Source organism: Rattus norvegicus, chromosome 13 (assembly GCF_036323735.1).
Source record: "Rattus norvegicus strain BN/NHsdMcwi chromosome 13, GRCr8, whole genome shotgun sequence".
NCBI lineage: Eukaryota > Metazoa > Chordata > Mammalia > Rodentia > Muridae > Rattus > Rattus norvegicus.
The window spans coordinates 88,690,599-88,707,938 of record NC_086031.1 but is presented as its reverse complement, the minus strand read 5'-3'; the positions used below and the strand labels follow the sequence as shown (position 1 = coordinate 88,707,938).

The window sequence follows — 17,340 nt, the reverse complement described above, 5'->3', positions numbered from 1 at the left end:
AGTAAATACAGGAGGAGGAGAGGGGCAAAGTTAAAGAAAGGATATACAAAAATATCACAAGTAAACATACTATTAACTATCTCCCATAAAAATACCTAGAATATACATTTATAGTTTAAATGTAATTTTCTCATTTGGGCTTACAAGATCCCTCCAAGAGCCAAGACCATCTAACAAAACCTCAACACCAGGTATAAGAAACTCTCATTTGAGTTAGTGCTCAGACTTGTCCAAGAGACTCCCAAAACATTACAGACCATTGCTATTCTCCTTTGCTCTCCCCAGAGGTGGAAGGTGAGTCCTTATTGCTGACAACATAATACACTTCAGACCTTAGGCCCAGAGGCCCCTAAACTGGAACTTACTGAATGCCTTGTCCTTGAAGACTAGTGTTCATGGTAGAAGAAGGCACCATGCAAGCTTGCAAAGGAGAAAAGCAACCAAAGTCTTATCCTGCATGCTGCCTAATAACCACAATGACCATCATTACACTCTAACTCTAAGGGTGCAAAAGTGACAAAATCACTTCTTTGGAAATGAGCGCTTTTTAATTGGACTTACGACTTGCTCAACCAGAAAGAAATCATTCCTGTTACTGGAAACCTAGCCAACTACTCAGGGCAACTGATGCCGTGCATCTTTGAGGAAAATTAAACTAGCACAAGTAGCATAAACTAGCATAAACTAACTATATTCTAAATATTCTTCCTTATACCCACAGGTAAGTATAGTATTCACTCATAACCAAGGAAATGTCTCTTTATAGCACATAGAAACCCACAATCCAACAAAGTGAAAAATGGTAAGATCTAGTTCCCATAGATAGATAAACCTACAAACCAAACTCCTGTAACTAAGGCTCAGGGAACATTGCAGAAGGAGGGCCAGAAACATTGCAAGAGCCAGATGATCAGGGGAGTTGTGAGATTGATTCTGGGCTGGAGGGATGGCTCAGCAGTTAAGAGCACTGACTGCTCTTCCAGAGGTCCTGAGTTCAAATCCAAGCATCCACATGGTGGCTCACAACCTGTAATGAGATCTGATGCCCTCTTCTGGTGTGTGTGAAGACAGCAACAATGTACTCACATAAGTAAAATGAATAAATCTTAAAAAAACAAAAAAGAATCCAATGAAGAATTAATAATAATAAAAAAAGTCAGAAGATACATCCATGAAGTCTCACTATCATGACTCCTAAACAGAAGCAGAGTCAGGGCAACAGTAGACATGCTAGTGGGGACAAGGAGAAGCCCAAAAGACCTCAACATTACACATAGAAATAGAGGCAACTAATGAATACAGAAAGTGAGAAAAATGATGTTGCTCAGGGACAAGCATACGAATTGGTTACCCAATTCCAAATGGTCATTCCTGAAAATACACTTACAGGTAACATTATACAGAAATCATGTTCTATTAAGAGATATATGCATTTATTTATAATTATGCATTATTTATAATTTACCAAAAGTTCATGAGTTTAAAAGGGACCAAGGACGGGTATGTGGAAATGTTTGGTTTGAGGAAAGAGAAAAGAAGAGATGAGATACCTAGATTGAAATCTCAAAAGTAAAATCAATAATAAAAAGTAAAATATAAAGTATGCATTTAAAATGACTAAATGAAATTATAGATACTCTAAGAAAAGTTTGTCTCCATGTAGGAAACAAAATAAAAATGAGTTACACAGGATAAATAAATGTAAAGTGTTTTTTCTTAGTAAAAGCAACGACCAACCGACTGTAGAATGGGAGAAGATATCTGCCAAAGACTTAATGTTTATATTACATGAAGAATTGAATGAAAACAAAATTACAAAAAAGCAAGCAATCTAATAAAAAATCAGAGAATATATAAACAGCTAACAAAAGAATAAAATTAGCATAAAAGTACATGAAGATTCTCTCAATTATGAGCAAGATGTGCAAATAAAACTTCAGTTTGATACCATGAAATCCCAGTTATAATGGTGATTATAAAAAAAATCACAAACAATTAAGTAAATGCCATCCTAAAATCCCTGCTGATGATCTACAGAAAAAGAAACATCACTGCTTTGGCCATGGGAAAATAGTTAATACAGCCACTAGGGAGGTAGTATTGGAGGTTTCCTAAAACCTAAATGTATCTGCCTGTTTGTCTACTTACCTATCTATCATCTATCTTTCATAATATTTATCTATCAGTCAATCATCTGTCATCTATCCATCTATCCTCTATCAATCATCTATCAATCTATCACATATCTATATCTAGCTATCATTTCTAAATCCCTCACTTGTCTTTATTTATCTATTTATCATGTATCTATTTATCTATCTATTGAGGGAAATAGGATTCTATATTGTGTTATTACCTAATGAGGTAATTCATGACTCATAAAGTCTTTTTAAATCTTAGATATATTGCAAGAATGGAGACACCATACCCCATTGTACAGTAGTAGAGTCTAGTTAAGCCATATAATTCTAATCTCAAAATCAATGAACAAGGTTTTTAAGAAACATCCTGTAAACAGAAATTAAAGTTACTGAAACACTTAAGATTCCCAATCATATTCAGAACAAACTTTACAGTGATGACGCAGAGAATAGTAGTCTTCTTTTATATTAGTAAAAGACATTTAGTTGACAGATTTCAAGCTAACAAAGAGCTAGGTATGGATAAAAGAATATCATGTTCTATAGTTTAAATAATAACAAAGAATCTGTGGCTTAAATTTAACTTTCAGATGTGTTCAAAACTTTGTGAAGGCAGAAGAGTCTTTTAATTGCATTCTTCATGTTCTTGTTTCTAGGACTATAAATGATGGGATTGAAGAAGGGGGCAAGTACAGTAAACATCAGTGCAATTGCAGTCTCTAAAACTGGGGGATAAGTGACATTGAAACGCAAATACATGAGTGACACGCTACCAAAGAATATCAGGAAGACCATGAGGTGACCAGCACAGGTAGAAAAGGCCTTTCTCCTACCCTCAGCAGAAGGAATTCTCAGGATCACGATGACAATTCTTACATAGGACAGAGCAATGATAAGAACAGTGATGATAATGGCTACTGCATGGATCACGTCCTCAATGACAATCATAGAAGTGTCTGTGCAGGCTAAGCTCAGCACAGGGACCAAGTCACAGAAGATCTGATGGATCTGGTTGGGTCCACAGAAAGGCAGAGTGGAAATCATCACAATCTCAGGAAGCAAGATGAGAAAACCAAAGGTGCAAGAGGCTGCAGAAAGCTGAACACAGAGCCTGGGTGTCATGATCATCTGGTAGCAAAGAGGGTTACAGATGGCAATGTATCTGTCAACAGCCATGGTGATGAGCAAAATCCCCTCTGAATTCCCCAATGAATGAAAGAAATACATTTGTAAGAGGCAGCCAGTGATGGTGATGGACTTCTTTTCATCGATGAGATTGGACAGCATCTTGGGAATGGTAGCTGTGGTATACCAGATCTCCAAAAAGGAAAAAAATACTTATAAAATTATACATGGGATTATGAAGATGGCTGTCTAGCCTTACAGCAAAGAAAATCAACAGGTTCCCAATGACAATGAAAGCATAGATGAAGAGCAAAGGGAAGAAATACAGTAGACTGCCATACTGGAGTCTGGGGAAGGTGGTGAAGATAAACTCTGTCACGGCTGAAAGACTTCCATTCTCCATGTCCCCAGGAGAGCTATCTGCAGAAGAAGAGAACACACTTCACTCATGAGAGACGGAGAAGAAAATAAGCAAAATGCCCAGCTAAATGGCTTGAAGGAATCGTTGGGAGTAAGCTGAAGTGTTTGTGCACACTTTTCCCACCTTCTTGCTATTCTGCATAGTGACTGCTATCTGGTATTTCCTTTTTTACTCCTTGAAGAAGTAGAACTTCAGGCCAAAGTGTTTTCAAATATTTTAAGGGCATAAAAATTAATCAAAGTTATCTCAGCATTTCCTCTATGTATCCCTATTAACAATTTACATATGCTATATTGTATTGTATTATTGCATTGTTCTGTATTATAACACATTTACATAACAATATTAATGATATGAAGCATAAATTAAAGATAATAAAATAAACATCTTTTTATGTGCTTTCTACACCAAACTATTTTTATACACACTAATTTGATATATTGATTCAAGCAAATTAGAGTGTAAACTTAATTTTACTAGTAAGACAGGTACAAGTATTTGCTATGCAAGCTTGGTAACCTGAGTTCGGTTCCAGCAAGTAGTAAAAATCCAGGTGCAGAAGTACACATTCCTAATTCCAGTATGCCTATGTTGATATAGGAGGTATAGAAATTAAAATGATCAGGATGTTGGCTTATACAACACCCCAGCAGAAAGTCAAGGGGATTTCTACCTCAACAAAAGGGGAGGTTGTCCTCTGACCTAGCTAGACATTTGACATGTGGGCCATGTTATGAATGTGCCCCCTACACTCTCTCTGTCTCTGTCTCTGTCTATCTGTCTCTGCCTCTCTGTTTCTCTGTCTGTCTCTGTCTGTCTCTCTGTCTCTCTGTCTCTCTGTCTCTCTGTCTCTCTGTCTCTCTGTCTCTCTCTGTCTCTCTCTGTCTCTCTCTCTCTGTCTCTCTCTCTCTCTCTCTCCCACACACACACACACACACACACACACACACACACACACAGTGTTTGGAAATTACTAAATCTCTCAGTCTCATTTACTCATTTAAAAATGCTATTTAATGTAGAATCAAGGGATTTGAACATAAACATAAATGTTTGGTGTTGTTTTGTTGGTGCTAGGACTTTTGTTTGCTTGTCAGTTTGTTTCTGAGACAGTTTTCCTATATAGCCAAGGATGCCTTGGAATTCACTATGTAGTCTAGGCTGATCTCAAATAAAATATCCCTCCTCCTTACCTGTTCAAATGCTTGGGCTGCAAGTGTGCTAGCACAATGGGCACTGTGGCTATGGGTGTACCAGGACATTAAGCAGTGACGTAGACTCCTGTGGAGTAACAAGATTCAGATCACTTTCTTTCTTATGCACCTTAACCCTTTGCTACATACTTCATCCCTCAGCATCCTGCTGGTGCTATTCTGCCAGTCACTTGTGGTTATTACTCAGTCCTGCCTGGCATGTGGCACACTCCATTTCTCTTCCTCACGTACTATTCCTTCTCTTTCAATACCTCCAGCTCCAAATGCCTCTCAAAGGCAGGCCTGCCTTGTTTTGTTTGTTTTTAGATGCAACTCCCGTTCTCACTCTGCCTCTTCCTTCTTACGTCAATAAGCATCATCTTAAAGTCTTCTTCAAGAATCTATTTCCTAAGTTACTTCCCTAATTTCTTGTTTTGTACACTGCTTGCTAATCTCACTAACTTATAGGATTTCATCTAGAAATGCCTATAAAATCTACAAATGTTTTGTTCTACATTTTTTCTCATGTGCTCTAAGATAACGTACCTGACCCATTAAGACTCTGTCATTTCACCTAGCATCCGCCTACTCTAGTCTTCCTTCTAATTTCAGTTTTCTATAACTGCAATGACTTCCTCTGTGTGCTGGAGCCTCCGACTTATATATACCACGTCTCTATCCTCTGCTTTGTCTCATAACATAAACCAATGCATAGCAGTGTTTACATTTTGGACATTATAAATGAAATGCTAGCACTTAAATCCTTGCTATCATTTGCATACCAGTGACATTTCGAATTATTCAGCTTCATTGTGTTTTAAACCTGCTCCAGTTTCTAAGAGGGCAGTGTTCATATTTGCTCATAATGTTCTGACAATGAGAGAATATGTTGGTGATAGCACTAATTAATTAATGTATATTACAGTATAACGATTGGCTGCAGCGGACATCGCCCCAGCACACTATATACACTTGCAACCTGATTCTCATGAAGTTCTACAGATAAGACTATCATTTTCATCTCACAAGCGATGAAACTCAGCCATGTGATTTTCTGTGGCACATATGCCTAATTATTCTTCCTTTGCAAGCATTGGCAATGGTACTTACCTCTGACCCAGAACAGAGGAACGCCTCAGTCTCTCTAGGTCTCTTATTGGTCTTTCTTCAGCACTCAAAGGGGAGTTATACTCACACCACAGTCATCTCAGGGAATAGCAAGGAGGGGTCTGAACTCTGTGAGGAATTCCTCCCCTATGGTACCACAAACTTCATTTCTCATGAGGTTAATTAGTTAACTCCTCCATTCAGATTTCCAGGCCAAACTTGTCAATAAATATATTTTTCCAAATTATGCTCATCTTAATAAGCACAGTAGGCACTTTCTGCAGTATTATTTCAATTACTGTTTCTTGTTTTTGAGTCTCCCAGAGTGCACTGCAACTAAGTGATCATTCTGGATTTCCCCCTTTACATGTGCGCAGATAAAGGTGGTATGGTAGAAAATCTGAACAGAAAATTACACCGAAAATCTACACAGAAGAAAATAAGAGCATTTCATTCAAAATGTGTCATTTGGTATTTTGTGAATAATAATAAATATTATATAATGTTAAATTATACATATTAAACATGCATGTTTAATATACGTAGTTTATGCTGTAATAATTTTTATGAGTCCCTCTGTGCAGTCTTTCATGCTGTATATTTGAATGTAAGCTTGGTATGTATAGTGCTGGGTTTATTACCAATTGGACACTGTCTATGGCTTGATGATAATTAAAAACTTTAGATACAATGAGTAACATGAAGGAATTGGAACAACCGTTAGCCTCTGGGTAGAGATAGTAACATGACTGGGGCAGGTATATTGCAGACAGCAGTAAGTATGAAGCATCTTGTGTGCCTTTGGATGTTAGTTATGAAACAATCTAATTGTTTTTAGAACAGAAAGAGTCAATTTCCTAAGAAACCATTTAATTTCAGTCTCTAAACAACTTTCTTTTCAGTAGTCCAATTAATGATTGTACCCTTTGATTGGACTGAAAAAGTTAGTAATATTAAACCATGAAGTTCTATGATGAGAGATTAAGCTCTGTGTGTGTATACCCTGAGAACGAAGGGAGAAAAAGTGGGAAAAGACAGACAGATATGGGACAGAATATAGATTTATGATTGCAAATGTAAGTGAATGTCAATGATCCAAATGCTCATAGCAAAATAAAAGCATGTCCCAAAGTCTAGCAAAGAGATTACTGTTGCGATGTTATACTTTCCAATGTCTTAGAATCCTAGGGGCCACATCTCTAATGTGTGTTTCAGTTTCTCCTTGGACTTTTCCCTCAATAAATCCAAGCATACAGGTCCAGTGTGACCTGGGGAATCCCATATGAATGTTGACTTCATTTTCACCATCCATGGTTCCTCAATAGACCATTACTTCTCGAAACTTTTCTCATCCCTTTCGCAATGCAAGTATAGTTTCCCATCTGGGATCCTCTTCTCTTTTCTGCTTCAACATCTAGCAGATTCCCTTTACCTATTTACATCTCACTTGTATTTTACCTAAAGAAGTAAGGAAAATTACTCGAGGGAATTGATTTCTTCCCTAGGGGTGATAATATTTTGTTTTTGTTTCACTTTGTTATTTGGTTATAATGTTGTGGATGTTGTAAAGTGTATACTTTTGGTTATTAGTGGACCACATAATAGACAGAATCAAATAATTATTGGTTGCATTGTCCAAAACAAACTACTGTGGTTTCCTTTTCTTAAAAAGTGTGATATTCAACATGTCAGAATATTAAAAATCCACAAGTATCCTAGTGAAATTTTATATTTATTTCCCTCTTTGTTATTTTAAATAATTTTCAATACTTATAGTAATCTTAACTTTATGTTCATTGAATTTGGGGAGAAATAAAGTTATAATATATGAGTTTGAATTGTTTTATTAATACTGACATCTATCCTTGAACTGCAGAAAATCAGTTTTGGTGACATTGCATGAAACACATTTCAAAGGACACAAAATAATGCAGTTCACAGGAGGTTCCTATTATCTATTAATAATCAGTCTATCTATTTATTTATTATGTCATCTAGCTACCTATCCATCTGTCTATCATCTATCACCATCATCTAGCTATTATCTATTTATCTATTTTCTATCTATCATCTATCTCTAGTTTTTGTGAATATGTAAATATCATTTTGAGTAAAAAAATCCAATTATTAAGTTTGACAAAGGAGTATACATGGACAGACCCATGGCTCCAGCTGCATATCTAGCAGAGGATGGCCTTGTTGGGCATCAATAGGAGGAGAAGCCCTTGGTCCTGCCAAGGCTGGACCCCCCAGTGTAAGGGAATGTCAGGGTAGGGAGGCAGGAAGCGGTGGATGGTTGGGTGGGGGAACACCCTCACAGACGAAGCGGGAGGGGGATGGGATAGAGGGTTTATGGATGGAAAACCAGGAAAGGGGACATCATTTGAAATGTAAATAAAATAAATCCAATAAAAAATAATCCTAGATACTGGATATATCTCAATGTCAGTTGTCTCAATGTCCCAATAATAAAACACAGAGTAACAGAATGAATGTAAGAACAGGGACTCTTCTCCTTCTGTGTCCAAGAATTACTCCTCAAAATCCAGGATAGACTTTACCTCAGCAAAAAGCATTAGAAAAAGATATATCAAGCAAATGGACCCAAGAAGCAAACTGGCATAGCCATTTTAATGTCTAATGAAATAACCTTCAAAACAAGGAGATGGGGAATGACACAGCATACTCATCTAAGGAAAAGGTCCACCAAGATGACCTTTTTCTATTGTTGTTGTTATGAATTAAGTGCCTGGTAACACCCACCGCATGACACTCATAATTTATTTTTATTGGATTTCTTTTAATTTAAATTTCAAATATTATTCCATTTCCTGGTTTCCCAAACATAAGTCCTCTATCCCATCCCCCTCCCTGTCTTTGATAAGGGTGTTCCCCTCTCCAACCACATTTCAATACTTACCTTCATTGCCTCAAACACAAGGGCACCAAAGTTTGTAAAAGAAACACTCCAGCTTATATCACATACTGACCCTCACACCCTGATAGTGGGAAACTGCAATATTCCATTTTCAATGATGGACAGGTTGTTCAGACCAAAACTAAACAGAGAAATGCTGGAGCTAACAGACGGTATAACCAAGTGTACCTAACAAATATTTACAGAATATTCTATCCAAATGCAAAAGAATACACCTTCTTCTCTGCTCCTCATGGAACTCTCTCTAAAGTAGACAACATAATGGAGCACAAAGCATGTCTTGACAGAAAAAAATATAAAATAACTCCCTGCATCCTATGAGACTCCCATGGATACCAGAAATGACAGATATGTTAGAAAGCTTATGAATTCATGGAAACTGAAGAATTCACTACTGAATGTAAAATGGCTCAATAAAGAAAAGAGTTTTTGGAATTCAATACAAGTGAATATACACCATAACCAAATTCACAGGACACAATAAAAATGGTAGTAAGAGGAAAAGGAGACATATCATAGACGTGGAGAAAATCAGGAGAATCATTTTACTGTATTTTATTTTGTTGTATTTGGTTGTTATCCCTTAGATGCCTATTATTTTCTTTTGATTGACAGAAAGGGAGTAGAAACAAAGACCAGCAGAGGTGAGGAGGAAACGAGAGGTGCAGATGGAGCAGAAACTAAAATGAGCTTAGATTGTATGAGAAAATAATCTATTTTCAATAAAAAGAATAAAACCCTATTCAAAATAAAAGGACAAAAAGTTAAAAACAAAATTAAGTTGGATAAATTCAGTCAAAAAATTTAAAGGGAATGAAGATGGAATTTTCCTTACTTCAGATAAACAGTAGAAACAGAAACTGTGTAAATAATAACCACATGTAAGATTTCTAAATATATGGTTTTAATATATTTATATTATAGCATTTCTTAAAATATCCAAACCCTTGTCAATGGCAAGTAACAACAGCTGACAATTGGCTTTTATTGGCCTTTTATAATATTCCAAAGGGGTTTGCATAGCTCACTTAATTTTAAATTGATGTATGAGGTCTTAATTTTAAAATATATTACTTTTAAACTTACAGATTTTAAAACAAAGAGGCAAAGAATTAACTAGTTGATTCTTCGAAGTCACAAAGTTAGTGTGTAGTACCATTTCAGAGTAAACTTTAACAACTGTAGATATTATGATTCTAAGTACTATATTTCACAATCTGTGTTTGTTACTATTGCTCATATAGATTAATCATTTTATATAAATTCAAGTTTACAAAGCATGAACTGCCTAAATATTCATATTTGCTTTGTATAGTTCACCCCTCACTGTAATCTAGATGCATATTTTCTATCTGATTTAAATATGTTCAACCAGAATAAATACAGTTAGATCCCCAATAAAGACTTGAAGATTATCAGTGTACCAATGAATAGTTATGTGCTAATTTTATGGTTTGATATGTTGGAATAAGGTCTACAGAGCTATAAGCAGTTTAGCTTGCAGAGGTAGGCAGCATCGTCGGAGAGGAGAGAAGCTTCTTAATTGCGGTCTTCATGTCCTTATTTCTCAGACTATAGATGATAGGGTTGAAAAAGGGTGCAAGAACTGCAAACATTAGTGCAATCGCTGTGTCTAACACTGGTGGGAAAGTAGCTGAGAAACGCAGATACATGAGAGAGACACTGCCATAGAACATCAGGAAGACACCGAGATGGGCAGCACAAGTAGAGAAAGCCTTCCGACGCCCTTCACCAGAGGGAATCCTCAGGATCACAGTGATGATTCTGATGTAAGAGAAGGCAATAACCAAGACAGAAAAGATGATGGCCACGGCATGCACCACATCCTCAACCAGAATCATGGAGGTGTCCGTACAGGCTAAACGCAACACAGGTTCAAAGTCACAGAAGATCTGATGAATTTGGTTGGGGCCACAGAAGGGCAGTGTGGAAATCCATGCAATCTCTGGAAGCAACACGAGAAAGCCAAAGATACAGGAGCCCGCAGAGAGCTGAGCACAGAGCCGGGGAGTCATGATAGTTGGGTACCGGAGAGGGTTACAGATAGCAATGTATCTGTCAATAGCCATTGTGGTCAGCAAAATACCCTCTGAATTTCCAAGCGAATGGAAGAAGTACATCTGTAGCAGGCAGCCAATCAAAGAGATGGTCCTCCGCTTACTGATGAGGTTAGAGAGCATTTTGGGAATAGTTGCAGTGGTATACCAGATCTCCAGAAATGAGAAAATGCTGATGAAATTGTACATAGGGTTGTGAAGACGGGTATCCATCCTGACTGCAAAAAACACAATGAGATTCCCAATAACAATGAATACGTAAATGAAGAACAAAGGAATGAAGAAGAGGAAACGGCCATCTTCAAACTCGGGAAGCCCGGAGAAGAGGAATTCAGTCACTGAAGTGGTTCTGTTAATTCTCATTATACTCTGGGTCAAGTTTGTCTTCATGGGGGGAAACACACAGCTCAAATCCTAGGTGAAATGTACAACGTCAGACATATTTGTCATACAAGAATCAAAAGGCAAACAAGTTTTAGGGAAATCATGTGTTTCTCTTTATCCTAGAATTAATGAACAGACATTCATTTAGAACCAATAATATCCCTAAGGTATCTATGTATCGGTTGTTTTCACAAATGAAGAAAAGAGACTCTCCATAAACTTACTCCCTAAAGAAGAAGACAAATAGAAAACAGAGTGTGGATGTAGCTCTTTGGTTTAGCATTTTTCTATCAAGCACAGAAGCCTGGATTCAATCCAAGCATCACAAAACAAACACACATATGAAATTAACACATCAAAAATGTCAGTTTTGCTGTGCCATGGTGGTGCATGCCTTAATCCCAGAACTCAGAGCCAGAGCCAGGCAGATCTCTGAGTTCAAGGCCAGTTTGTTCTACAAGGCAAGTTTCAAGACAGCCAGGGCTACACAGAAAAACCCTGTCTCAAACAACAACAACAACAACAACTCAAAACAAAACAAAACAAAACAAAACAAAAACAAAAAGAAAAGTTTATGAGCTACATTAAATACAATAAAGTAGGATAATTTGAGCACAATAAAAATTGCCTTTTATATTAATTTTAAGGTTGTTTTGTGCTACATATCAAAGAATATTTTCTGAAGGCTCTTCAAAGATTAGATAAATTACATGCTTATTAAAAAGTGTCAGGGTGGGGAAGCAGGATGGGGTTTGTTGGGGAGGGGAAACAACCTTACGGAAGAAGGGAGAGGGTGTGGGATAGGGGGTTTATGGACAGATAACCGGGAAAGGATATAACATTTGAAATGTAAATTTAAAAAACTATCCAACAAAAAAAGAAAAAACTGAAAATCGTGCAAGTCTGAAGATTACAATTTTCATAGACACAGTTCATGAAGATGAATATTCAAATGTATGTATATTACTTTTACATAATACACTGTGTTAATTTTCTCATTCTTATTTGTTTAAATTACTTTTATAATGAATCCCTTCAGTGTGGGCTTCAATTTCTTTGTACTACCAGACTTGTAAAATCTTTGTATTTTAATGTGTCTTTGTAGCACACAAAACACATTACTGAGGGTTTTTAAGAAAGTTTATCAATATCATATTCAATGAACCAGTTTTGAAAATTATTATTTTAAATATACATTTTGAGTTGAAACCTGATGACATAAATTGAATTAGTGAACTTTACTTAGCCCATGCTTACTTCCATGAGAGAAAAGATACACAGGTGACTCTGAGGATTCGGTTAAAAGCTTTTACTGATTACAAGGTGATTTTGCAAGAATTAACAGTTTATTGATAACCAAAAAGAAGAACATTAATAATTCCAATGGATACAGTCAAAGACTTAATTTTGATTCTTTTCTGTTCTGTTTTTCTTTTGTCTTTTGTAGAAAGTGATAGCTAAAATTGGGCAAAGCATATCAACAGTTGCTTCATTAGTCATTAATTAAAATATCAATATTGTATAACTACAAAATGACTATTCTATAAGTTTTATCAAAATGCCTGATAATACAGAGTCTGAGAGGAGCACAGAATAAGCAAATCTCACGCACTGCTTGTAAGACTGTAAACTACTCCAGCCACTACAGAAGCAGCTTCTTATAACATTGCATTCATATTGGCTATTGATCCACAAACCCGTTTGAAGGTATTTTTCCAAGAAAAATGAAAATTTATGTTTACCTCCAAGCTTGCCATAAAATAGCTAAGATAAACTTGCTTATAAAACTCAAAACAATCATCTAAATGGCAGATGATTGGCAACCGTATAAACTGATACATGCATGTATCATTCAACGACTAAAATGAATGGACTGTTGGTACTCACACTAGCACGAATGAAGGTCAGACTCAGTGAAAGGAGTTAAAGTCTGAATGCTGCCTACTTGTTTTATATGACATTTTGGAGAAGGTAATAGCACTATTACAGAAGCATAACTTTGCAGGGTACAGTAAGATGAGGTTTCAGCTTTAAAGGACACTTTGAGAATTGGGGGAAATGTTGCCAACAGTGAACTTGTCCTCTATTTTGATTCTCCACCCTCCATCTACCTTACCCATGTCACCAGATAAATTCAACATCTGCAATGATCTCTCTGACCCTCAATTTCGATTTAATATGGGTGGTGGCTGGCTTTCTCTACTTTCTCGTTTGTGTAATTTCATTGAATGACTAAGGACTTTATTGTCAGTATTCTCAGTTACAGTTGGCAACTTCACAGCTGAGGTCCTGGCAATTTGGGTCGGCTGTCATGGCAATAATGGAATATGATGCCAGTAACAGTGTTGGAAAGCACATGTCTCTCTTAGTTTACCAGCAGTAGGTACAAGATTGCATGTAGCATATTGTAGCTACCTTATTGTTTTCATGAGTCTTAGAATCACTCAGGGACTTCCCAGTGGGTCTTGGTGTAAGCAGATTCTGCAAAACACTTCTCTAATCATCTTAGTGTATCTGCAGAAGTCGTAGCAGAAGCAACGGATATTCTTGAAGGATGTTAGCGTATTGTTCACCTTAATACTTTTGTCTAAGTGAAATCTCTGATGAGTTCACCTGATAGATTAAAGAATGAAAAGCAAAGGTGCTAAAAGCCAGGACATTTTGTCAGGAAGTTGACAGATCCCAGACAACTTGGATGAAATAGTCCATCTACATGCTTTGACTGCCTCACATGTCCTTGTATTTAGCTGAGAAAAATATACGAACAAATACCGACCTTTGGCCCCTAAAACTGACAAGTGTCTCTCTTCCTTCTGGCACTCTTTATGTATTTGAATATGGTTAGAGGATCCCACTGGCATCCATCCAAGATATCTCAGTGTTCAAAAACAAATAATATTGGGTGTTAAGTCAACTTTCTTCTGTCCCTAAGGTTGCCTGGAGATACTAAGTCTAAGTGAAATATCAAACAGAGAAGGAAAGGTCTTGATCTGCAGTTCAGGATGATCTGGAATTCATCATGATTATGTAGCTGGCCTACAACTCATGGCAATTCTCCTGCTGCAGCCACCTGAGGTCTGCCTCAAATGGGTTTCCTGAAGTTGTACTTCCTAATGAACCTTATCATCACTGACATCAAAAGGAAGAGAAAACACAGAACACTTCGTTCCCTAGTTCCCCCCACACCCTCCCACATGCCTGACAATAATGATTCTCGTTGTCCTCTCTAATCTCTACCATGGTGATTCCTGTTATTAAGCTCATTACTGGTATCAATGCACTGTCCATACACACCTGTCTGACCCAGTCCCTGGTGATTGCTGCAGTCTCAAACATCTTAGTGAAGCACATGAAACAGTTAAAACCCAGTTAGTTGCTGCTCTCAGCCCTCAATGTGACCACTCATGCGACAGTTAACAGGTCCAGGACTGACCTATTTAAGTTCTCTTATTAGAGTAATATAATTAGATAGAAATCCGCTCTGCTTCTACTACGGTTTTTACTCATATAGAGACTCAGAAGAGAGTGGAGTCTCAATGCTGACAAAGGAAACACAAGCAAGGGGAAGGACGCATGTGACCTCTAAACACAGAGACAAGATTAGCTTAAGCTGCAGAGCAAGCTGATCGGTGACTGACCACACACCGATCTACGTATATGGATTGGAATTATGAGAAGTTGTCAAAGCAATGGGAAATGCTGTAGCTTGTCCTTGGATTCTAATTTTGTTTCGAAAACCCCGAGGATGTCGTAACAGAGGGAAATGGCAGCAGTAAAAATATTCATTATTCTGATGTGCCACATAAATGATGTGATATTACCATTGGTTTCTGTTTTATGAATGTTTTTCTTTCCCAAGATAAATACTAGTCCCCAATATTATTCAGGTCCTGGAAGGAGTGCTAGCTAAGTGACTGTTCCCCTCTACCAGCTTGGAGGACTATCTTCATGACAATGGTTCACGTAAGTCGCAGACAGGTATGGATCCTTCTCTTACCTCCACCCGGAACAATGAGTTCCCTTCTTTTCCCTGGATGTATTCAGTTTAAATCTCTCTAGTTCCTGAAGAGAGACTCTTATACCTATTTCTGAAGCCTTCTCAGCAAGATTTATCTGCTGCAGTATTTCTCCCTAGTAATTACGGGAAATGAACTTGATTTCCCTATGGTTTTAATTACTAGTAAAGATCTTTTGATAGTTTCTCATGAGTTTTCCTTAATGTAATGTGTTCCAAAGAGTTTCAATGTAGTATAACTTTCCGTATGTATGTATGTATGTATGTATGTATGTATGTATGTATGTATGTATGTGTATACACATACATATAATTATGTTAAACAAATATATAAGTAGCAAGAATGGCTATCAGTAGAATTGGGAGCAAAAATTTTTAGCAGTTACCTGTTTCAGAAGTACTTAAATGTTTCAAATGCTATGGATATTTCTCTGAATATTTCATTTTTTTAAAAACTGGAATACATTCTAAACAACAATCCTTTGAAAGTGTTTACTTTGTTCTAAATTTTCTTTAATCACCTATTCTAAATTGAGATCAGCGCTTCCCATTTTAGGTCACGTCTAGATAAGTACATTGGAAGTTCTAATGTGGATTTCAGCATAGTTTGAGAATGCTAGAAATTTATACACTTCAGAAACTGCAAACTATAACCTCTCCCTATATCCAATATTCTTGAAAGGTGAATTGCACCTTTTCCTATCGGAGGATGAAGTCTCCCTCCCCTCCTAAGTCCCCTTGACTTGGCCAGTGCGATGTAACAGGGAGTCTGTGGGCCACTTCTTAGACGAACCCTCCTGAGACCCTGCATACTAATACACTGCTACTCTACTTAGTCACTGGATGAACAAACGCAATTACTCCATTATAAATGAAAGACCACAGGTGGAAAACTACTTCAGCAAGCTGCAGGCAAACAATTGATTGATACAGAAGTAATGATTGAGAACTAGAAAATAACCTATTTGCTTTTAGCCCAAGTTGTCAATATATGAAATTATGAGTTTTTTAAGTCACTAATTTTGAAAGAGGATTTGTTCTGTAGCATAAGATATCTGATTAGATCTCTTGAATCATTACTTCTACTTGCACTATCAAAATAACACATTTATTGTTATTTTAAATTCATATGTATGTGTTAAACATATATCTATAACATATAAACAACTATATACATGTTAAAATACTCATCAGGGATATTGTTTTTTACTTTTATTCACTATTTTCTTATTATTTTCAAATTTCCATACATGTATAATATGACCATGTCCACCCATTATCCTGAAGCCCATCCAGATCCTCCCTGCCTTCATGCAGCTATTTTCTTATTATTATTATGCTTCTTCTTATAATTATTCTTCTTTTCCCCCACTTCTTGTTCCTCTTCATTAATTCCCTGGCCAAATTACTGCTAGCACGAGGACATGAGTTTATGGCTATCCACTAGAGCCTACCAGTAGCCATACCTTTAGAGAAGAATGATTCTTTTTCCTTCAGCATCAACCAATGTTCAATAATTCCTCAGAAAGGCATGAGCCTAATAACACCTTCCTTATATATGTAGGAATTTGTGCTAGCATGTTCTTGTGAGGGTCTTATGCAGACAAGCACAGCTTCTGTGAGTTCATGAATGCTGTAGTCAGAAGAGAACTTGTCATAACTCTCTTCCTTGTTCTCTGACATTTTTATTTCCCTTCTTTAGAAAGACGTAGATGCTAGCCTATGAATACAATTTATTGCTCAAATGCATTCATTTGATTGTTGTCATAGGCATATCATATTAAATCCAATATCTGACATCTGATGCATATTGTATTTACCCAGTTTTATTTCATGACTCTTCGTCATTTTCAAATTGGCCTTTGGTTTACAGGGTTCATGCAGCTGTTTCCAAATTAAGAGCATTGTCAGGGCTGGAGAGATGGCTCAGCAGTTAAG

General features: G+C 36.8%; 1 protein-coding gene and 1 pseudogene across 1 annotated transcript; both read right to left on the bottom strand.

Moving 5' to 3' along the window:
• Window positions 2,715-3,669, bottom strand: Or6k3-ps1 (olfactory receptor family 6 subfamily K member 3, pseudogene 1; annotated as a pseudogene).
• Or6k4 (olfactory receptor family 6 subfamily K member 14B) lies at window positions 10,419-11,366 on the bottom strand. The gene has a single exon (NM_001000085.1). It carries the CDS (start codon window positions 11,364-11,366, stop codon window positions 10,419-10,421), a length of 948 nt encoding a protein of 315 aa, NP_001000085.1.
• Window positions 11,367-17,340: the final 5,974 nt, after the last annotated feature.

Coding starts and splice junctions, on each gene's coding strand:
- Or6k4 (NM_001000085.1), bottom strand. CDS start 11,366: ATGAGAATTAACAGAACCACTTCAGTGACTGAATTCCTCTTCTCCGGG.